This window comes from Erinaceus europaeus, chromosome 22, assembly GCF_950295315.1.
Source record: "Erinaceus europaeus chromosome 22, mEriEur2.1, whole genome shotgun sequence".
NCBI lineage: Eukaryota > Metazoa > Chordata > Mammalia > Eulipotyphla > Erinaceidae > Erinaceus > Erinaceus europaeus.
In genome coordinates, this window is record NC_080183.1 from 18,391,715 (window position 1) to 18,415,363 (window position 23,649).

Here is a 23,649-nt window from a genome sequence, read left to right on the forward strand (position 1 = left end):
TATGCTCACCAGATGCAATTTGCTTTAAGAACAAATGCATAAAACTCGAGGCTTAAAAAAAAAAAAAAGAAAGAAAGAAAGCTACCCACATACTGTATCTAATCATTCATCACAGTGTCCTCTTCAAAGTAATTACTAACAGGGTATGACTCTTTTTACATATTGGAAGCAAATGGAATTTTAGAAAACAGAAGTTTTTTGAGGAAAACTATTCTGTAAAAGAAAAAAAAATTCCACCTGCCGTACTCACTGTATCTGATTTTTTAATTTTACATTAAAGAATCTAAGAAACTAAGAAATCTAAGATCTAAGAAACAAAGGAAACTACAACACATTTATTTTCTATGATTAGAGTGATAAAAGGTAAGCACCGCAATGGGAATCGTTATATCTGCCACAACATGAATGAGTGAAGACTACACAAGGCGCTCCCGTGAACAGCTGTCCCACCAGTACATATAAATACGTACATGTAATGATAACACACATCTGGCAAAATGTAAATGTTGGAGGAATAGAGCACATACAGAAACGTTTTGCTCTAGTTTTTTAAGTTTTTCAAAAACCTGAAATTTCAAAATAGAAAAGGTATCGAAAGATATCTAATAGAGTACTTTTGTTCTTAATTGGTTTGATAATAGTTCTAGGAATGAGCAAACTTCTTCCACAAATGGCCAAAATAACAATACTCGAGGTTTTATGGGCCATTTGGTATCTTTCATAACAACTCAGCTTGGCCATTGTGTCAGATAAATACCCGTCACGTGTAAACTAGTACAGTGGCTGAGTCAGTAAAACTTTATATACAAAAACAAGTAATGGGGTACATTTGGTCCATAGATCAGGGGTAGGAGTGTCTGGCCCGACCGAGGCAACTGGAGTTGTTTGTCACAACAACGTTAGGTGCTAATTTTTTTAAGATGAAAATTTTGTATGGCCTGAGAATGACATAAATACCCAAGTAATCTTTGGCAGAAAAAGGTTCCCCACCCCTGCCGCGGACCAAAGCCTGCTGACCAGGTCCAGTTTACACTGAGGGAAATTTTATCAGGGCATTTATATTGTTAACATTTTCTGAGCACACGTCAGATACTACATTAGTGACATGAACTCATCTCCACACTGATCTAAGTACATAAAAGCTATTGCTATTTCCATTTTTCACGGAGAAAATGGGCCAAGAGAGGCAAAGAGAGTTGTCAGAGGCCAAACAAGCAGTGAGTCGGGGGGTCAGGCCGTCTTCACTCTGAACTGCCCACCATCTCCGTGTGGTCTCACTTCCTGGGTCACACGCAACAGTAATGACAGCCACCTCCCAGCAGCTCAGCATCAACGCAAACTCAAGGTCTATATTCTGAGAAGGGTTTTTGGACAGACCTCCTGGAGCTGTAGAGAGATGAGTCCCAGGTGATCCTGCCGCCTCTCCACCAGCTCTCTCTCCGTGCGCATCTCTCTTTCAATTTCCTGAAGCCGCCTCTCCACCCGGTCTGAGGACACCTTCCATGGAAAACCAGAAATCGCGGCATTACATAGGGCTGCGGGGCCAATACTCTACCGCATAATGCATTTAACCTTGGCTTGTTTATAGAACCCATGTTAATAATATCATCATCAAACAGATCATAAAACAACTGGCTGAAAGTTATTTTTAAAAAATCATTTGCCTCCTAATAATGCAAGACTAAAATTTTCAAAGTGCAATGTAATAATTCAATAGATCACAGAGTTTAAAGCAATAAACTTGCAAAGAGTGCCCTCTGGGGATTTAGAAGGAAAATACTCATTTTGCTAGCAAAAGCATTTGTTAGTCTAATGATTAACCTGTCTCTTTTTTTCATCCTGATTACCCATAAGCGAGACCTACCTGACCAGGAAGGTTTTGATGTTTTTACATGCAGAAAATAATAAAAAGGATTTTTCACTAGCATGTCAATCTTTTCTTCTAAAATCTCCTAGATATAAACCAGGTACAAAAGATCAAAATCTAAAATCAAACTGAAAAATGTTTAGTTCAATTCTCTGAAAGAAACACAGATGAACTTTTCTCTGATGTAAGATTTTTTTTTCCTGCCTACAAGTTATAGGAATTTAAATAGGCTTCACTCTGTACCCCTTCCAACCCCACCCCCCCAAAATGCATCCTATTTGACAGTATGAGGGAACATTTGTATTTCTTTTATTTTATATACTAATTTTTTATATATATTTTAATATTTTATTTATAAAAAGGAAACATTGAAAAAAACATAGGATAAGAGGGGTACAGTTTCATGGTAGCATCTGGAACCTGGTGGCTGAAAAGAGTTAACATACAAAGCCAAACAAATTGTTGACCAATCATGGACCTAAAGCCTGGAATAGTGAAGATGAAGAGTTGGGTGGGGGGGGGGGGGGTCTCCGTTATGTAGATAGCTAGTAGGCATATTTTAGTTACATTCCAAAGGGCCTGTGGCTATACTGTTGTTTTTTTTTTCTACACCATTTCTTTCTACACCATTTTTTCTTTAATGAATGAGAAACTCAGCCCAGGAGCAGCACACCCCAACACACACACACATCAACACACACCCCAACACACACACACACACACCCACACACACACACACACACACACAAAACTTGTAAAATATCTTCCTATTATAATGTATAGTCTAGGTAATACTATCTTAACTAAAATCTAGAAAGAATTCTTTTTTTAAAAAATACTTATTTCCCTACCTGCAGGGGAGTCGCTTCACAGGCGGTGAAGCAGGTCTGCAGGTGTCTGTCTTTCTCTCCCCCTCTGTCTTCCCCTCCTCTCTCCATTTCTCTCTGTCCTATCCAACAATTAGCAACATCAACAATGGTAATAATAATAACCACAATAAGGCTACAACAACAAAGGCAACAAAAGGGGGGAAAAATGGCCTCCAGGAGCGGTGGATTCATGGTGCAGGCACCGAGCCCAGCAATAACCCTGGAGGAAAAAAAAATTATTTATTTATTTATTCCCTTTTGTTGCCCTTATTGTTTTATTGTTGTAGGGGGAGAGGTGGAGAGAAAGACAGATACCTGCAGACCTGCTTCACCACTTGTGAAGAAAACCCCCTGCAGGTGGGGGCTCAAACTGGGATCCTTATGCCAGTCCTTGAGCTTTGCGCCACCTGTGCTTAATTAACCCGCTGCGCTACCTACCGCCCGACTCCCTCTAGAAAGAGTTCTTAGAGTTCAGTTATTAGCCAGTTCTTCCATGACGTTTGTTTGCATTTTGGCTTTGTGAATTTCCTATTGCCTGCATGAAAGAAAAGTCAAACTTTCTGCACACTCGCACACACTCCACTGGATGAACTGCAGATGCTTCCCAGGTGGTCTAACGCCCCAGCAACATGAATTGATTAATAGCACAATTAAGCGTTAACAAAAATCAGTTTCTAACAAATCACGCAATAAATAATAGCTACTCTTTTTCAATGAACAACATGCAAGAGACAAAGAAAAATTTACAATTCACAGAGGATAAGAAATCAGATCTTGGCATGGATGATAAAAACCAATACATTTTGCTCCTCATAGAAAAAAAGGTTCTGTAAATTTTCAAGATAAATTTTATTTTCTGAGAAAATTCATGATAAACAATTGTAGCCTCAGAGTAACGCACAGTAAATGTGATTAACAGTGGTAACCAAGAGAAAACGAAATTGGAACAAGAAAAAGATAGTCGCTCATGTTACTTTATCTATTTGTACAATATTTAAAAGTTTTCCACAGGGAGCATACATCACCTTGGTAATTTTATTTTAAACTTAAATCAGGAGACGGGAAACAGCTGCAGCCTCTGAGAAGTTGAACGCTCAAGTAACAAAACGGCATCTATTCTGACAGCATGCTATCCTAAATTCACAGATACAACACAATATGTCAAACAGTTCTAAAATGTAAATGTTGGCTTCAACTGGAATAAATGAGTCACAAAATCTATTTTAAGCCTTCAGCAAACTGTAAGCAGACATCATGTGGCCTTTGAAAGACCTTCTAAAATTCAACCATATTATTTTTATGCTATGCATTGGAAAATTGCTTCAATTTGGTGTTGAAATTCCCTCTCTCAGGAGACAACTTTACTTTGGAATTTCTCTTCCTCTCTCTCTCTCTCTCTCTCTCTCTCTCTCTCCCACACACACACACAACATCAAACTTAATGTGAGGAATTGGCGGAGTGAGCAAGGCATACAATCAGATGTGTACGATTTTCTGAATTTAGACATTATAAATGGACGAGTTGTCCTCATGAGCTGGAGGACTGGATAAATAAGGAACTATTCACAGCCATTACACCTGAGCACTCATGAGGTGTGACACCCACTTGTGCAGCTACTGCTTTACCAGATCAGGACTCATTCTTGATGAATGGCTTAAATTATTATTTTTTAAATATTTTTATTTATTTATTATGGGGTAGAGACAGAGAGAGATTGAGAGAGCAGGAGGAGATAGGAAGAGAGAGAGAGAGAGAGAGACCTGCAGACCTGACTTACTGCTTGTGAAGCTTCCCCCATGCAAGTGGGGATGAGGGGCTTGAACCTGTTTGTTTGTTTGTTTGTTTGTTAAAGGTTTTATTTATTTATTCATGAGAAATGGTGAGAGAGAGAAAGAGAGAGAGAGAGAGAGAGAGAAATAACCAGATATCACTCTGGTGCATGTGCTTCTGGGGACTGAACTCAAGATCTCATGCTTGACAGTCCAAAGCCTTACCGCTACACCACCACCCGGACCACTTGACCCTGGGTTCTTGCGTACTGTAACGTGAGCACTTAACCAGATGTGCCACCGCCTGGCCCCCATGAATGGATAAAATTATCTGAAAGGAAGGGCCCAGGTGGTGACACACCCAGCTGAGTGCAAAGGTTACCATGTGCAAGGGCCCAGTTTCCAGTTCCTGGCACCCACCTGTAGTGGAAGGAAACTTCACGAGCAGTGAAGCAGCGAACCAGTGCCAGAGGAATCTCTCTTTCTCTACCTCTCTATCTGCCCTTCTGCCTCAATTTCTGTGTCCTACCAATTTAAAAAAGTAACACAAAAGAAAAAAAAAAAAAGGGCTATATGAAATATTCTGGGCTTTCTTTGAATTCAGCTATTTTGACTCAGTGGTTATACTTCAGACTCACATTAACACTCCAGGATATGCAGACAGTACTTGGTGACCTTATTTGCTATAAGAAAGAAATGGAAATAAAATGATGATTCTGTTCATTACATGCTGAAAGGTGAAATTTAACAAATGGGATGTGCCCTGTGGAAATTATTACCATCCCAGACACCTAGCTATGTCACAAATCAGCATTATCATATCATCTGATATGCCCATGGTGTATTCAGCTCCAGTAGGCCCTCGGGACCACAGGGAGGGTATTCCAGTTTTGATGAAAGCTCTTGTGACAAGAATGCTCACAGGCTGCAAACCTATATGGTAAGAAAAACACCTCCCACACAATGGCTGAAATGTTCACTAAACTCCAAAATAGCAAATACAATAATGGGAGATTCAGAGTTTCATTTCCAGAATGACACAGAAGATAATTCATACTTCCAAGGAAAATAACTGTAAAGCTACAAATAATATTTTAAATAAGAATGTATTTGAAGGCATTTGAAAGCTGAAAAAAAAGAGTTAAGAACATGAAATCAAGATGCAAGAAAAAAAAAAGAAACCCACAAAGATTGATTCATCTTTCAAAATAATTTTCTTGCTGAAATGTCACTCTTATTTCGGGAAAGGTAGCAGGAAGTATGAAAACAAAAGGTTTTTTAAAATATTTATTTATTTATTCCCTTTTTGTTGCCCTTGTTGTTTTATTATTGTTGTTATTGATGTCATTGTTGTTGGATTGGACAGAGAGAAATGGAGAGAGGAGAAGAAGACGGAGAGAGGGAGAGAAAGACAGACACTTGCAGACCTGCCTCGCCGCCTGTGAAGCGACCCCCCTGCAGGTGGGGAGCCGGGGGCTCGAACCGGGATCCTTACACCTATCCTTGCACTTTGCACCACCTGCGCTTCACCCGCTGTGCTACCACCCGACTCCTGAAAACAGAAGTTTTAATAGGTGCATGGGATTAAAGAAGACAATAAGAAACTGAATGTCTTTCCAAAGAAGAGGGTCCTTGGCTAACTTTCCTTCACTAGGCCTAAATAAATAAATATCGGGGGGTGGGGTCTCAGTGTTTCAGCAGGTTCCCTTGGCAAGTAAGAGGTTTGACTAGAGTTTATCAGAAGAACTAAAGATTATTTAGTGAGCTACAGAGGATCTTGGTTCCACAGTCTTCAAAGTGTGTTCAGTTTCTGTTTCACCATTATGTAACTCGGACAATGGCATAGATTTCTTCTGGTCTGAGTCACTGGAATGAACTAAGAAAAGCATCAATCTGTTAAACTCAGAAAATAGCTTTTTTTTCTTTTTGAAAAAAATATGATATTTTAGGCATTTTGGACTGGTATGATTGAAGAAGGAGGTGCCCATTATTCCTGGAAACACCTAGGACTTTAAGTAAGAGGAAAAGCAACATCCACGGTCTGATCACACACTAATGGCAACGGTCTTGTTGCTTCAACAACAGACAGGCATTCTAATTCCACCTCTCTATGGCACTTCACAGAAAAATCCCCACGAAAAAAAAAAACACAGAAGGAGGATGTTTTTATATAGCCAGATGCCCAACAACACTCTTGAGATAGAGAACTCTCACCGAAAGGAGAGCAGTAACCAACTTCGTCTCTGAAAACTGAGCATATTAATCTGTTCACATATGCAGTCAATAAATCCCAACTCCAACATAAAGTCCACATAAGGAACTGTAAGCATAATAACAGCTAGAGAAATATCTTCCCTTCCCAAGGACGTTTTCAGTTTGAAGCAATTCATTTTTTTTTTTTTTTTTTTTTTTTTGCCTCCATGGTTATTGCTGGGCTCAGTGCCTGCACCATGAATCCACTGCTCCTGGAGACCTTTTTTCCCCCTTTTTTTGCCCTTGTTGTTGTTGTAGCCTTGTTGTGGTTATTATTGTTATTGCTTGTGTATAGGACAGAGAGAAATGGAGAGAGGAGGGGAAGAAAGAGAGGGGGAGAGAAAGACAGACACGTGCAGACCTGCTTCACCGCCTGTGAAGCGACTCCCCTGCAGGTGGGGAGCCGGGGGCTCGAACTGGGATCCTTACGCCGGTCCTTGCGCTTAGCTCCATGTGCGCTTAACCCACGGCGTCACCGCCCGACCCCCCGGAAGCAAAATTTTAAGGAGGAAAACATTCTGCCACCATTCTCCGCCTTGGAGAAACAGGGCACTGTGGGAAATCAATGAGCAGATATTGCTCCTGGAGTTAATAAATTTGCAAGTTTAGTGGCCATTCCTGTTGCTCTTCTTCTCCTTCAAGTAAAACGTAGTGCTGCAAAGAAATAATACTTTGCATCTGTGCCTTGCCTCATCAAGAATAGGGTAAACGAGGTATCACCATGTGTGTCAAGAGGAGTTTTCAACTTGCACTGTCAGACTAAAACAGCCCCCAAAGCGGTCTTTCTAGCGGTAGTGAGCACACACCTGTGCAATGGCCTGAATGCAATTAAAGGAGAGTGCTACAGAGACACTACAGAGAAAAATCCTGCATTTCTCAAACACCATTTTATCAAATGGTGTTCGGCAGATTACTGAGTCAATAAAATGCAAAATGTCTCCAATGTCCATAATAAAACTATAAATACTAAAGCAAACAGTAGTTATCTCTCTAGTCCAGTAGCACTGTAAATATTTCAGACATAAATATCTGAATTCATGGAAATTTATGAGCTGCAAGAACACATTTTTTAGACAGAAAAGCATACACAACACAAAGAGTTAAAATCTACTTGGCTTCTCTGTGGTTATGACCAACCTAGCTTACTGGCTCTCTCATCAGCATCTGAAATAACATTTTACAAGCAAAGGTTCTCACCACTTCCTGTTTGGAGGCTTCACTAAGTTTTTCTGTCAATGCTTCCAAAGCCCTTTTTGTTTCAGCATCCGACCTAGGCAAAAAAGAAAAAAATATATATATATATATCGTCTTTATTTATTTAATGAATACAGACTGTCAGAAATTGAAAACAAGAGACCCAGCTGAAGCCATAATCTACGGCCGAAAGTTCTGCAGCCTCAGGTGGGTACTCGCAAGTGGTAGGAGTGCAAAGGAACGCGAAAAAAAGGAGCGCAAAGTCTACGCTCATGTCTATCGGAGAAGCGATGACAGGAGCCAGACCTCCCACCTTCTGCATCCCCTAATGGCCCTGGGTCCACGCTCCCAGAGGGTAAAGAACAGGAAAGTTGCCAATGGAGGGGACGGGATATGGAACTCTAGTGGTGATAAATGTGTGCAATTTTATCCCTCTTATTCCATGGTATTGTTGATATTTTCTATTTTTTCATTTATAAACAAATTAAAAAATAAAATAAAGAGGAAAAAAGAGACAGTCAGAAATCAAGAGAGAAGGCGGTGATAGAGAGGGAGAGAGACAAAGAGAGACCTGCAGCCCTGCTTCACCACTTGTGAAGCTCCCCTGCAGGTGGGGACCGGGGGCTTGAACCCGGGTCCTTGACATGCGCTTCAGCAGGTGAGCCACAGGTGCTGCATGCCAGGCATTTCTAGATTTGTTCTCTGAATGGAACTTTTCCTTTGAACCCGGCCCAAAAGGAAGATACTTGAAAGCTCAAAAGTATTGGGCATATGAGGAGACAGACTCAAATAATGACAGTTACAAAATGCTGGCACAGGGGGCCTGCAGTAGCGCAGCTGCAGGGGGGTCGCTTCCCAGGCGGTGAAGCAGGTCTGCAGGTGTCTGTCTTTCTCTCCCCCTCTCTGTCTTCCCCTCCTCTCTCCAGTTCTCTCTGTCCTATCCAGCAACAACAGCAATGGCAACAATAAAAACAACAACAACAACAACAAGGGCAACGAAAATGGGGAAAATGGCTTCCAGGACAAGTGGATTCATAGTGCAGGCACCAAGCACCAGCGATAACCCTAGAGGCCAAAAGAAAGAAAGAACAAAAGGAAGGAAGGAAGGAAGGAAGGGAGGAAGGGAGGGAGGGAGGGAGGGAGGGAGGGAGGGAGGAAGGAAGGAAGGAAGGAAGGAAGGAAGGAAGGAAGGAAGGAAGGAAGGAAAAGAAATAAAGGAAAGTGATGCTTCCTGAGGACTAGCCCAAAAGAACAAAATACAGAGCGCTGGCTTTCTAAGGTTTCAGCTGAAATGTCAGATTCATCCGTGGTCCACATCTGTTGACAGGTTACACATTATGTCCTTTTTTTAATTTTCTTTCTAATTCTTCAAGGGGCGAAAGTCAGTCAAGCCATCTCTGTCCCCCTCCCTCTGCGCGCAACGTATTTGCAAAGCCACCTGTTTGCTAAGGCCTCACAATGTCTCCTTCACAAAGTCAGCATTCCAATGGGACAGAGAAAATGTTTTTAAAAGGAGAAACTGATGTGTCTAATGCTGTGTGGAGATATACTTGATTTTAAGGGTCTGGGATCTGTTCTATTAATAAATGTAATACTGGTACAACACAGCACTGTTTTTTTTATTTTTAATCACATAAAGATGTCAGATACCAAGCCTATTTTATCTTCTAATAATGCGTGTCTCCAATAAAAAACAAACCCTGCTTTTACCGGCTTCTTCTGGCAAGTTCTCGGTTTAAATCGTCTCCGAGGCGAACTTGTTCACAGCTGAGGTCTCGGAGGGACCGATGAAGGGCGTGAATCTAGCAAAGGCAAAACACAGTGACCCATTTAGGATTCTGATGAAGTCTTCGATCAAGATCCACAGATAATAAGGACTCAGTTTTTACAGTACTGTCCAAACTTGATAATATTAAGACAAAACAAACATTTCCTTTGAAATGTTTAAAGAAATGAAGTTTTCAAAGGAAATCCATTTTTTTTAATCACATTTTCTATAATATAGTGATGTCACTGTTTTGCTGGGAGTCTTGGAAGAACTCCTCATGCCACTCACTATGCTGAGAAATAAGTTCCCACCTTCACTTGCAAATACATAGTTCTTTTTTGTTTGTTTGTTTTGCCTCCAGGGTTATTTCTGGGACTGGGTGCCTGCACTACGAATCCACTGCTCCTGGAGGCCACTTTTTTCCCCTTGTTGTTGTTGCCATTGAAGTTGTTGTTAGATATGACAGGGAGAAATCAAGAAGAGAGGAAGGGAAGACAGAGGGGGAGAGAAAGATAGACACCTGCAGACCTACTTCACCGCTTGTGAAGTGACCGCCCCGCAGGTGAGGAGTCGTGGGCTCGAACCGGGATCTTTACGTTGGTCCTTACACTTCACATCATGTGTGCTTAACCTGCCGTGCTACTGCCCGATCCCCACTGGCCAATATTTCATGCTTATTGACTACATGGGCTCTGTTACGACTTCTCAACTCTGTCATGATAGCCCCAAAGTTGCCATAAACAAATGGTGGAGCTTGATTCAGCCAGACCACAGCCAACAGTCTGCCAGCACACATGCTACAGAGAAACTTTCGCCCAAGTGCACCAGGGAACATGCGCAAGAATGTTTGCAAGGTAATGTGCTTCTTGTAGCCATAACACACATCTTGGCTCATTACCGTGGGTGTTTGTAGGAACTTATGTGACTACTATCTAGTTCCCATTCTAGATTATAAATTCTGTGGGAAAACTAAGTTTTGGTCCATCGCTGTTTCCAACATAAGCTCTGCCCCTAGCACAGGAGCACAAAACAAACAGAATGTTTAGCTACTGTTCCCAGCTCTAGATTAAGTTATAGAATCCATGCTGGCAAGTTCTGACTACCAACAAAATATAAGGATAGTAACACCAACAAGTAAAAGATCCTACAGATTGTTTTCTGATGGACTTGATTCTGTTATAGCTTTATCTCATGTTGTACTAAGCAATAGTTATACACTGACTGTCTTCATAAACTGAGTCCCCAATCCTAAAATTATCAAAGCAAAGAAACCCAGGTCTACCATACCTTCTACTACTTTTCCAGCTCATTTAGCAACCCCAGACAGTTTTTCAGCTATTGCAAGAAGGTTAAAGAAGCAGAAGAAGAATACTTCAGAAATCTCTAGTGAAGAAAAAAAAAAGGACTAGAATTTCTCTATATATACATTATTTTTATTTTTACGTTATTAAATAGAGACAGAAAAATCGAGAGGGGGAGAGGAGATAAGAAGAAAACAGACAGCTGCAGCCCTGCTTCAGCACTCATGAAGCTCCCCTGCAGGTGGGGACTGGGGACTGAACAGAGGTTCTTGCACATGATGTACGTGTGTGCTCAGCCAGGGGTGCTGTCACCCACCCTCTGGAATTTCTTTTTTAGAAGAAACCGGCTCCTGGTGCTGGAGACGGCACAGCAGGTAGAACATCTGGCCTGTGAGCACGAGGTCCTTAGTTCAATCTCCAGCATGAAGCAGCCAGAGTCATGTGCTGGTTCTCTCTCACACACACAGTAACTAACAAATAGTTTTTAAGGAGGCTGGCTCTAGGTCAGAGAGAAAGCGCACAAGGCAGGATGTGCACCAGCCACGTGTGGCCCAAGTTCAAGTCTCAGCACCACACAGAAGCGCCAGGGCACCAAGGCAAGTTGCTCTGCTGTCTCTCTGTGTGTCCCTCTATCTGAATGACAAAGCCGGCCCCAGCACCAAATATATATATAATGTAGTGGACAAGTAACATTAAAGTGGCTCCATCAATGACTCAACAATTGAAAAAACAGTAATGGACTACTTTGCCATGTCTCTCACCCAGATTCAAGCCTGACCCCCCCCCCCCCCATGGAGGAAGAGGTAGGTGTGTGTGTGTGTGTGTGTGTGTGTGTGTGTGTGTGTGTGTGTGTGTGTGTGTGTGTGTCGGGCTCAAACCTGAATGGCTCACATGGCAAAGCAATGCACTAACCAAGTGAGTTATTTCACCCACTGCTAATTCACTTTCAAATGTTCTAGAAAGTATGATTCTTCCTGACAAAATTCCAAAGAAATGTAGGATGGTGGCTAGTTATTACAGTGAAAACAAGGACATTTGCTGTTCTAAAAAAAAAACAACAACAACAACACAAAAACAGTACAAAATTTCCAAGAAAACTGATAAAACTCCTGGTTAAAACAGTCATAAAATTCAGCCATTAATTTATTACACAGCGATGTAGGAACGACAGACTACAGAGTGGCACAAAGTACCTGGCCCACGCCATCTGTCTCCTGAGCAAAGCGGACACTACCAATTCTGGGCCTGACTCGGTTCAGACCCTGTAGGTCCCCATAGTCCTTCAGAGGTGAGGTGGGTGGGAAACGGTGGCTCTCTTGACAGGAAAAATAAAATAAAACACTGATGAGAACATTTTAAAACCTTACTTGGCACACAGATCACAGACAAGAATATCTGAACATACCCTTAACCCAGACTATTTCCCAGTATTTAACTCTGGCCATAAAATTGGATGACATTGACACTAAGCTCACTGTTACAGCAGATAAAGTGAACAGAAAGAACTTGGAAACAGAATATAACACAAATTCTAATTTACTGTATTTCCAAAGAAGCAGTATTTCTTCATATAGACACAATAAATTGCAAAGGTTTTTTAAAATTTTGTGACTGTATAAAAATATCTTTGTACTGATCAAACAAAATTTTCCAATAAAAAATTAATCCAGAAACTTTATGATGTTTAAAATCAATTTTAAAATATGATTATCACAAGCAAGAACACTAGCACCAGTGCCAGCAACCAATGTTCACTCAGTCTAACTCAGCTCTCTTAACTGCATATTTTTCTAGTCTTTTTTAATTATTATTTTAATTATTTATTTATTTTTTTTGCCTCCAGGGTTATTGCTGGGGCTCGGTGCCCGTACTATGAATCCGCTGCTCCTAGGGGCCCTCTTTCCCATTTTCTTGCATTTATTTTTGTCGTTGTTGTATAGGACAGAGAGAAGGGGAAGGCAGAGAGGGAGGAGAAAGACACCTGCAGACCTGCTTCACTGCCTGTGAAGCGACTCCCCTGCGGGTGGGGAGCCGGGAGCTCAAACCAGGATCCTTGCACAGGTCCTTGTGCCACATTTTCTAGTCTTTTCTACCTTACGCCTTTTCCGTTCAAGTGTGAACCTCAGGACAACAAGAAAGGACAAGCAAGCTTAATTATAAGGAAACTAAGTGGTGTCACCTTTAATCTTGCCATGAAAATCTCCCTGTACCCCAAACCTAAAGCTTGCCTGCTGCTGACACGTGTCATAGGCCATCTCGTAAGCAGACTTAACTGTGAAGCTAGAGCAAGACTTCTAACACAGGAAGCACCCGTGTGGCACATAAGGCTATGTGTATTCTTGTTTTAACTGGTGGGAAACGATCAGGCGCCAAGTTCTGTCAGCTGATACTCTGTAGGAGCTACAGAGTAAGAGAGGAAACAAGTGGCAAAGCTCCACTGGACAAAACTCAGAATAGTCACTGAAAATCTCTGCCACCTGCATGTGCTGACACTTTCTTTCCATTTTTTAATTATTTTTTATTAATATTTATTTTCCCTTTTGTTGCCCTTGTTGTTTTATTATTGTAGTTATTATTGATGTTATTGATGTTCTTGTTGTTGGACAGGACAGAGAGGGGGAGAGAAAGACAGACACCTGCAGACCTGCTTCACCACCTGTGAAGTGACTCCCCTGCAGGTGGGGAGCCAGGGGCTTGAACTGGGATCCTTACGCCGGTCCTTGCACTTTGCACCACGTGAGCACTTAACCCGCTGCACTACCTCCCGATCCCCCTACTTTATTTCTTTATTTTTTTATTTGATAGAAGAAATTGGGAGGGGAAGGAGAGATAGAGAGAGACAGAGAGAAAAAATGATGCCTGCAGCACTGCTTCACCACCTGTGAAGCTTCCCCCCAAAGGTGGGGCCCAGGGTCTTGACCCCAAATTCTTGAACACTTTAACATGTGTACTCAGGCAAGTACACCATAGCCCTCCCCCTTGCTAACAGTTTCTTTGAGTGAGTGTATGTATTTGTTGTATCTCTCCAAAGAATATATATAATACAAACAGCAGGAGTATTTTTGAAAGAAAGAAGTTTTGAAAACATCTTAAGCGTTTACCTGTTACAGTGCCACTGTCAAAGTCACTTGCACTTAGACTTGTGACAGAAATACTTCTCCCTCCTGAGCATCTCAATAAACGTTGGCTCCGCAGTTGACCGATGGATTGTTCCAAGCTTTCTTTTAACTAGGGAATAAAATGAATAGAGATTGATTATCTCTTTTTTCATAGATTCTTACTTATTACTAGTTAACATGACCAGACCCTCATTCTGGCGTAAGTGGTGCCAGGTATTGAACTTGGGACCTCATGCTTCCAGGCCCAAGGATTTATCCACTATACCAAGTCCTGGGCTAAGTACAAATAGTCAAGTCTGTACAAAAGCTATTAATGAAATGCCAGGGTTCACAAAGGACAAGGGAGGGGGAGAAACTGAACTGTATATTAGGGAACACAAAAATAGTAAGCTGATAAAGTTTTTAAAATAATAATCTATCTATTAGAGAGACACAGAGAGAAACTGAGAGAAGGGGAGGCAGAGAGGGAGAAAGAGAGAGACCCCTGCAGCACTGCTTCACCACTTGGGGAGCTTCCCCTCGCAGGTGAGGTCCTGGGACTTGTACTGGGGTTCTTGTGCATAGCATGTGCACTCAACCAGGTGACCACCACTCCGCTCCTCCAGAGAGATAGATATATAGATTTATTGTTTCTTTTTAAATATTTATTTATATATTTGTGGATAGAGATGGAAAGAATTTGCGAGGGAAGAGGAAGACAGGTAAAGAGGGAGACACACACACATAGCACTGTTTCACCACTCATGAAGCTTCCCCCCTGCAGGTGGGGGACCCAGGGCTTGAATCCAGGTCGTTGCACTTTATAATGTGTGCACTGAACCAGGTGTGCCACCACCTGACCCCCTAAGCTAATATATTTTTCAGTTTCTTATTGGTGATATAATATTTGTAAGATAACAAGGATGTAACTGCGCATTGTTCACACCACCAGACCTCTGTGTCCCCATTCCCTCCACTGGAAACTGCAGTCGCTCTCCCAAGAGTACAGAGATAGGCTGACTATTATTCCGTAACTATCCATGTACATGTATATACTTGCCCATTTCTCCCATGGTTCTGCCTTCTCTTCCTTTCAAAGTCACACCTACCACTACTGAGTATCCTTCTCCCCCCACCCACCTTTTTTTTCTTCTTCTTCTTCTTCTTCTTCCTTTTCTCCCTCTCTGGGTCCTAATGGAATTGGAGTTCAGAGCTCTCTAGTCATAATCTTTGTTGTTTTAAGAAGCAAAAAGAGCATCTGTTACTACATATTCCATCATTTAACTACCAGAATGAGGAGACGTCTACTATCTCTGGACCTCCCAGACCAGGCCAAAATGTCTGATTCCTACGTTACTCGTGCTTACAGACACAGCAAGATCAACTCGTAGGAAGGAGAGACTTCTCATCACGTCTAAACATTTCTTTGGGGATCTACATCCCCATGAGACATGAAACTGAGCCGTTATGACACTGACTACTACACTGCATAAAATCAGAACAGCTCAAACATGGATTCAAAAACTTCTGTTTCTAGAAAACCACATGACCGGGGGTCAGGCGGTAGCAATGGGTGAAGCACACATGTCGCAAAGCGCAAAGAACAGCGTAAGGATCCCAGTTCCAGCCCCCAACTCCCCACTGGCAGGGGAGTCACTTCACAGTGAAGCAGGTCTGCAGGTGTCTGTCTTTCTCTGCCCCTCTGTCTTCCCCTCCTCTCTCCATTTCTCTCTGTTCTATGCAACATGACATCAATAACAACAAGAAGAAGAACCACAACAATGATAAAAAACCAATAAGATCAACAAAAGGGGAAAAAAATGGCCTCCAAAAGCATTAGATCCATGGTGCAGGCACCGAGCCCCAGCAATAACCCTGGAGGCAAAAAGAAAAGAGAACCGTGTGACCAGATGCACCACTGTTTGTTAGCACATATAAGAGATTATAATGATCTAAATGGTCTCTTCAGAGTAAGGAATCAGCCCACAAGAAGACAATTCCAGATTATCACACTTTTTGAATCATTTTATTGGAAGAAATAATGGTTTACAGTGTGTCCTAGAACCCCACTTCCCCAGAGCCCTGCCCCACTAGGGAAAGAGAGAGGCAGGCTGGGAGTGTGGATCCACCTGCCAACACCCATGTTCAGCGGGGAAGCAATTAGAGAAGCCAGACCTTCCACCTTCTGCATCCCACAGTGACCCTGGGTCCATGCTCCCAGAGGGCTAGAGAGTGGGAAAGCTGTCAGGGGAGGGGGTGGGGTACGGAGTTCCGGTGGTGGGAACTATGTGGAATTGTACCCTCTTATCCTATGGTCTTGTCAATATTTCTATTTTATAAAATTTAAAAAAATTTAAAAGTAAAATAATAATAATGGGGGGGGGGGCCCGAGAGGTGGCGCACCTGGGTAAGTGCACGTTATAGTGCACAAGGACCTGGGTTCGAGCACCTGGGCCCCACCTGCACAGGGAAAGCTTGAGGAGCAGTGAAGCAGTGCTGTAGGTGTCTCTCTATCACTCTCCATCTCTATCTTGATTTCTGACTGTCTCTATCCAACAAATAGACTTAAGATAATAAAAAGGTAATAATTTTTTTAAAAAGAGACTTTAAAAAAAGGGAAAAAGAAATAATGGTTTATAAAACAATTGTACAAGTGTAAGTACAGATTTCTATCTCCCTGGAATAAAATCTTAAGACATGAGACACGAAGAACTTAATTTGTAAGATCTAGACTATGCTAACAAAAAAGAAAATACTATAAATAATAGATTACTAATTTCCTCTTGGTAGCTACCAAATAAATGAAACAAAAAACAGAACAAAATGGGGAGAGATCTGGAAATAACCCAAATGCCTGAGGGCAGGTGGAGCGATAAGGAAGCTGTGGTCTGTACACACAGTGGAATACCATTCAGCCGTAAGAAGAGATGACATCTTCCCCTTTGTCATAACATGGAAGGGAACTGAAGATCACACTGAGGGAATTAAGACAGAAAGAGAAGAGCAAGTACCAGATGATCTCACTCCATGCATCAGATTTAAGAAACAAAGCAAGAAAGAATATACACGCTGGAATATTAATAAATAGTCTATTTTAGCAGATTCCGTGAATCAAAAGCGGGTGGTAGAAGGAAGTTGAGAGGGAGCTAGTGTCCCTCACTGGAAGAAGGTGACACTTTGGGCAGTGGTGAAGTACAATGACACCTATTTGGGGGCAATGTGGAGCTGTACCCATGTGACAACAGTCTTGTAAAAACAAAGCAGGCAGAACTTAGAAGACCAGGAGAGAGCTCAACACAAGGGAGCATCATGCAAAAAGGAAGCTTTCAGGCTGGGAGAAAGCATAATGGTTCTGCAAAAACCTTTCATACCTAGGCTCTGAGGTCTCAGGTTCAATCCCCAGCAATCTCTCTCTCTCTCTCTCTCTCTCTCTCTCTCTCTCTCTCTCTCTTTCTTATAAGCAAGTAAATAAATAAAATTTAAAAAAAAAAAGGAAACTTTCATGAACAGTGAAGTGGTATAGGTCTTATCTCTCTTTTTTCCTCTCCCAGGCTCTCTCCTCCTATCTGAGAACAAAAAAAGAGTCCAGCAGAAATGGTGAAGTCATGCAGGGGACAGCCCCAGTGAAGACCTGGTAGACCACAACAAAACAGAATCAAACTGCAATTTTCCAGTGACTTACTGACTTCCAGATACTTACTCCCTAGCATTAAGTTATCATAAACAAGTGTGAATGGTTCTTAACCACAGGGCAATTAGTGATGCTCATGCAGAGAGAAAGTGACCCCTACCCTCAAGGTTGAGCTATTATGAGTGGCTTGTGCCTGGCTCCAGCCCACTAGCATTATCCGGGATAATGCTAGTGGGTTTTTATTCTCAGTATAATAACTGAGAATAAAAACCCAGATTTTATTATTTAACATTCAAATTCTTCCGAAGTTCATGTGCCAGATGGTAACATACTATTATTCCCAAAAGGAAATTCCAATCAGAGTACTTAATTAGAAGAAAAATTATGTCTTAAAGTAAGTCTCTGAGCTCTGACTTGAAATATCTACATGTTAACCAATCTTTTTCTTAAAAGAAGAACTTATTAAATCTGCTAATTTGAATCAAGAAGTATATTTTTGTTTTACACTGAATATCAACTTCTTTCATTTCTTACCTGTTAAAGTTCAAATTTCAACTGCATAAGGAATTAACTTTTTATGTTGAAGAATCTTTTTGTGTTTTATTTGCTTGTTTGTTTACTAGAGAAATAATGATCTGCAAATGGGTTGTCTTCACTTAAATACAACTTCCAACCTTTCCATGATAGGTGTTGGCAGATCGCACCCACCACCAACCTAAGTCCTCGCCCATGGTGCACTGAGTCTCCAATACCCTCTACTCCATCCCCTACCCCCAGGGACCCCACCCTTCGCCTTACTGTAACAGATCATGTCTAGTGTAAGTTTTCCTCCCTTTCCTTGTTTCTTAAGATCAACCTGTAAATGAGTTAATCCTGTATAGTCTTTTCATTTTCACAATGTAACAACAACAACAACAACAACAACAACAAAAAGACCCTGTCCTCTCATGGGTAAGAATGTATGGTTCTAGAATTAATCCAACCCTAAGTTCATTAACTGGAGTACAGTGAGTTTCAAATTTTCAGAGTAAGCTTCAGGATGAAAACTTTCCCCATAAATGCTCTTAGTTCGCCCAAGAATTTCTCAGTATAAGAAATAATGTAGAAGGGTAGGATCTGAAAGTCATGAAGTGCTTAGAGTCTGAAGACTAAGCATGGCTCATGAAATACAAGAAAAGTCATTGCCAATCCAAGGCTATTATTCAAGACAAGGAAAACAGATGCTGGCGTAAGCCATTTGTAGAACCCACCACATAATTTCCTGGCAGGTAGGACTGACTTCAGCAATCTGTCAGTGCCTGTCCTGATTCACGACCAGATTTCTTCTACAGGTCTACAGGTCTTCGGCCTAACACTCATTATGAACACTGTACCAGGTGTCAAGCTAATGGCTCATGCATAGAGCAGATGTTCATGTTCCCGTCGAGCTAACTGGCAGGGTCCGAGTGGTGGGCACCTGACAGAGCACACAGCTACCATCCACAAGGACCAAGGTTTAAGCCCTAGGCCTCACCTGCAGAGAGGAAGCTTCACGAGTGGTGAATCAATGCTGCAATATCTCTCTTTCTCTCTTCCTTTCTATCTCCCCCTTCTCTACTAATTTCTGTCTGTCTCTATCCAATAAAAAATAAATAAGCTAGTTGGCAATCCACCCAAAAATGTAAACTAAAATACAAAATAGTGAAGTGGACTGATAAAAGACTGGTCCCAGGAGTTGTCTCCTTTATCTCCTTCTTCTCAACAATCACCTGTCAAAAACAGTAAGTAAGAAAAAACGCAAGCAAATGTAAATGTCCTCACGTGTTCTATGGTGCCAGCATGCCCGTTACTATATTCTCGATACTGTCCAAGCATCTGATCTACTTGTCGCAGGTTTCGGCTGGTATCCTTATAAAAGAAAATAGAATCTATTAGGTTCTCCAAGCATGTCTATCATTGTTAAGTCACATGCCAATACACATCAAATACCTCAGTTCATAATAACACTACTGAGAATCGCTGATCCATTAGCATCTTATTCTCATGAAACACAATTTTAACCCTTATCCAAAGGTCCATAAAAAGCCAGCAAGGAGGGGTCGGGTGGTGGCGCAGTGGGTTAAGCACATGTGGCGCAAAGCACAAGGACCGGCGTAAGGATCCCGGTTCAAGCCCCCGGCTCCCCACCTGCAGGAGAGTCGCTTCACAGGCAGTGAAGCAGGTCTGCAGGTGTCTGCCTTTCTCTCCCCCTCTCTGTCTTCCCCTCCTCTCTCCATTTCTCTCTGTCCTATCCAACAACGAACAACATCAACAATGGCAACAATAATAACCACAACGAGGCTACAACAACAAGGGCAACAAAAGGGGAAAAAAAAATGCCCTCCAGGAATGGTGGATTCATGGTGCAGGCACCAAGCCCAGCAGTAACCCTGGAGGAGAAAAAAAAAAAAAAGCCAGCAAGGAGACTACAAAGTGAAAAGGATCATCATCATCAATCTATCTGCCTCAACTAATTCACAACCTTTTTACAGGAAAGGTATGATTAAAGAACAATCTAGTGAACTGTAGACAAGAAAAGCATATCACTTATTTCATTTCAAAGAACTGTATTAGAACAATTGAGTAAAAAACAAACAAAAACCTTAAACCTACAGAATTAAGCAACCGATACAGTTCTACTCATGGCAAAAAAAGATTGCCACCCAAATATGTTTAATTTCCTTCCAATACAAATGCCTTCTTCTTTTTTTTTTAATATTTATTTTATTTATTCCCTTTTGTTGCCCTTGTTGTTTTATTGTTGTAGTTATTATTGTTGTTGTTGGATAGGACAAAGAGAAATGGAGAGAGGAGGGGAAGACAGAGAGGAGGAGAGAAAGACAGACACCTGCAGACCTGCTTCACCGCCTGTGAAGCGACTCCCCTGCAGGTGGGGAGCCGGGGTTTGAACTAGGATCCTTATGCCGGTCCTTGTGCTTTGCGCCACCTGCGCTTAACCCGCTGCGCTACAGCCCGACTCCCTACAAATGCTTTCTAATGTGTCTCCTGAGGTGGGAAAGTATAAGAATCTGTACTCCAAAAATTCATTGTTAGGTTAGTTTAAATAAATTTAAGAAAACAGCCTTCTCAGTTGTAAATCAGTGCGACACAGGAATTACTTTACCCCAGTAATTCTCCTCTTCCTAGCTAAGCACAGTAGAACCCACAGCAGTGGCTGTGTTTTGTTAGCCAAAGGAAAAGCAACAGAGTAATAAGTAAAGGCGAAAGAAACCGCTTCTTGGTTCTTTTTATTTTCCCTGGTGTGATTATGCTACGCCCCACACGTCTTGTTTTCTTATCTTTTCTCTGACAAGGTTATAAGCTGTCAGCACTCAGACTTCCAAACACTGGGCATGTGTAGTCTCTAAGCTCCAACAGCGTCTCCATACTAAGCCTCCGTGGGCGATCTGCCAGAGCAGAATAGGGGCATCTTCCTAAAGGCACATGTGCAAGGAGCCAAGTCGGGGTACCTGCTGGGGTTCACGCCCTTAACACTTTCTGATTGTTTTTTGATTGTTTAGTTTTCGATAGAGACAGAGAGAACTTAAAAGAGAAGACGGAAGTAGGCACCTGCAGCACCACCTCACCACTTTCCCCGCACAGTGACGCGTGCGCTCTACCGGCTGCACCATCGCCCGTCCCCGGACGGTTTGTTTGGAAGCCCTGCCTTGACCAAAGCACTTCCCCAGCGGCCATGTATTTCAAGAATCTGTACCAGCTGTGTGGCAGGCGGATCGCAGCCTCCGGTGACACCCAGACCCTGACCCCCACAGCCTGTCTGACAGGGACTTCCTGGGTTTTACTAGAGGAAGAACCTCTGTGTATGACATAAGCACCCTGACTTTACCAGGCGGACTCGGTCATCACAAGCATCGCTGAAAGTAGATGCAGGAAGCAGAGTGATACTGTAGTCGGACTCAACCACACTCGCTGACCACAAGGCAAGAAACGTGGGCAGCTCTGCCTCAGGCCTAGAGAAAGAAAGCTCTACGGATACCTCAGTTCTAGTCTGACTCTGACCCACAGAACTGTGAAAGCAGGGGTCGGGTGGTGGCGCAACTGGTTGAGCGCACATGTGACAGCGCGCAAGGACCCGGGTTCAAGACCCCGGCCCCCACCTGCAGAGGGAAAGCTTTGCGAGTGATGAAGCACCGTTGCAGGTGTCTCTCTGTCTCTCTTCCTCTCTAACATCCCCTTCCTACTCAATCTCCGGCTGTCTCTACCCAATGAATAAATGAAGATAAACAATATTTTTTAAATTATCAAATTCTTAAAAAAATGAACTGTGGAGGAGTTAAGAGCAAGGGGTGCAAAGCGCAAGGACCGGTGTAAGGATCCCGGTTCGAGCCCCCAGCTCCCCACCTGCATAGGGAGTCGTTTCACAAGCAGTGAAGCAGGTCTGCAGGTGTCTGTCTTTCTCTTCCCTGTCTTCCCTGCCTCTCTCCATTTCTCTCTGTCCTATCCAACAACGATGACATCAATAACAATAATAACTACAACAATAAAACAACAAAGGCACACAGGGAATAAATAAATATTTATTTTAAAAAACTGTGAAAACATTAATGTCTATTATTTCAAGACAGTAATCTGTTATAGTAGCAAAAATACTAATACACCGACCAAAACTGTTTTTCAACTTACACTGCAGAAAACCTGTTTGACACAGCCCCTGTCCCACCGACCTGTAAAGTACTGGTTATAGTATTGACCTTCTCGGTGACATCTACTGTAGGATGAGCTGGAGTTCCCGTGTACTTTGTTGACCTGGCAGCCCATCGACTCAGTCGGTTTCCAGAGCGGAAGTTGTCTGAATCACTGGAGGATGCAGCCATTGATGTATACAAATCCTTAAAGACAAGCCCAGGTCAGGGTCAATAAAATGGCAAAGTGCACAGAAAGGAGATGAACGAGCAATAGTTCTTGGTCCTCTAAATACTGGTACGTGACACCATGTCTACACACATAGCTGGACAACAGGTCCTCTAAATACTGGTACGTGACGCCATGTCTACACACATAGCTGGACAACAGGTCCTCTAAATACTGGTACGTGATGCCATGTCTACACACATAGCCGGACAACAATTCACACCTCCACAATTCTCAATTGTGTTTTGCTTGGCTTAGTGTTTGCTTCAGAGGAACTCCTCAGATACAATTTTAGTCACGCTTGTAACTCCAGATAACGTTAGTCCCTTGGCTTTGTGCACTACTACAAAATATTTGAAGCACTTTCATACCAAGTGTCTCACCTCATCCTGCCAATATGATAAAGTAGATGGGGCAGACAGATTCGAGTCTCTATGTCTGCAATCAACAAAAACACAGATATTATCTAAGGCCTAATCTTCCTGAAATCTACATATTTTTGCTATAGTAGATAAAATGAATTTTAGAGATTTTCTTTTAAAAAGGGAAGCAAGGGGGCCACACGGTAGCGCAGTGGATTAAGTGCACCTGTGCTTCACCTTGTGAAGCACAAGGACCAGTGTAAGGATCCCGGTTCGAGCCCCCGGCTCCCCACCTGCAGGGGGGTCGCTTCACAAGCTGTGAAGCAGGTCTGCAGGTGTCTGTTTTTCTCTCCCCCGTCTTCCCCTCCTCTCTCGATTTCTCTGTCCTATCCAACAATAATAACAACAAGAATAATAAACAACAAGGGCAACAAAAGGGAAAAATAGCCTCCAGGAGCAGTGGATTTGTAGTGCAGGCCCCGAGCCCCAGCAATAACACTGGAGGCAAAAAAAACCAAAAAAGACATTTTCTGCTTGATAGATATGATTAATTTTATTTCTCCTCTTCCCCTTCTTTTTCTCAATCTTCATATTCTGGAGGCAAAAAAAGGCATTTTCTGCTTGATAGATATGATTATTTTTACTT

The 23,649-nt window shown here is 42.2% G+C and overlaps 1 protein-coding gene across 14 annotated transcripts in view; it reads right to left on the reverse strand.

Moving 5' to 3' along the window:
- Positions 1-23,649, reverse strand: part of CEP128 (centrosomal protein 128) — a 278,921-nt gene that overhangs the window by 249,569 nt on the left and 5,703 nt on the right. For 12 of the 14 annotated variants that reach the window (XM_060181353.1, XM_060181351.1, XM_060181362.1 and 9 more), the window contains exons 3-9: positions 22,455-22,619; positions 19,552-19,638; positions 14,124-14,250; positions 12,216-12,337; positions 9,664-9,755; positions 7,957-8,029; positions 1,378-1,497 (exon numbers count right to left, since the gene is read on the reverse strand). In XM_060181353.1, coding sequence (XP_060037336.1) covers positions 1,378-1,497; positions 7,957-8,029; positions 9,664-9,755; positions 12,216-12,337; positions 14,124-14,250; positions 19,552-19,638; positions 22,455-22,604 — 771 coding nt within the window. In that variant the 5' untranslated portion in view covers positions 22,605-22,619. The remainder of the gene's footprint in view (positions 1-1,377; positions 1,498-7,956; positions 8,030-9,663; positions 9,756-12,215; positions 12,338-14,123; positions 14,251-19,551; positions 19,639-22,454; positions 22,620-23,649) is intronic. The other 2 variants (XM_060181355.1, XM_060181361.1) reach the window with 2 other exon arrangements.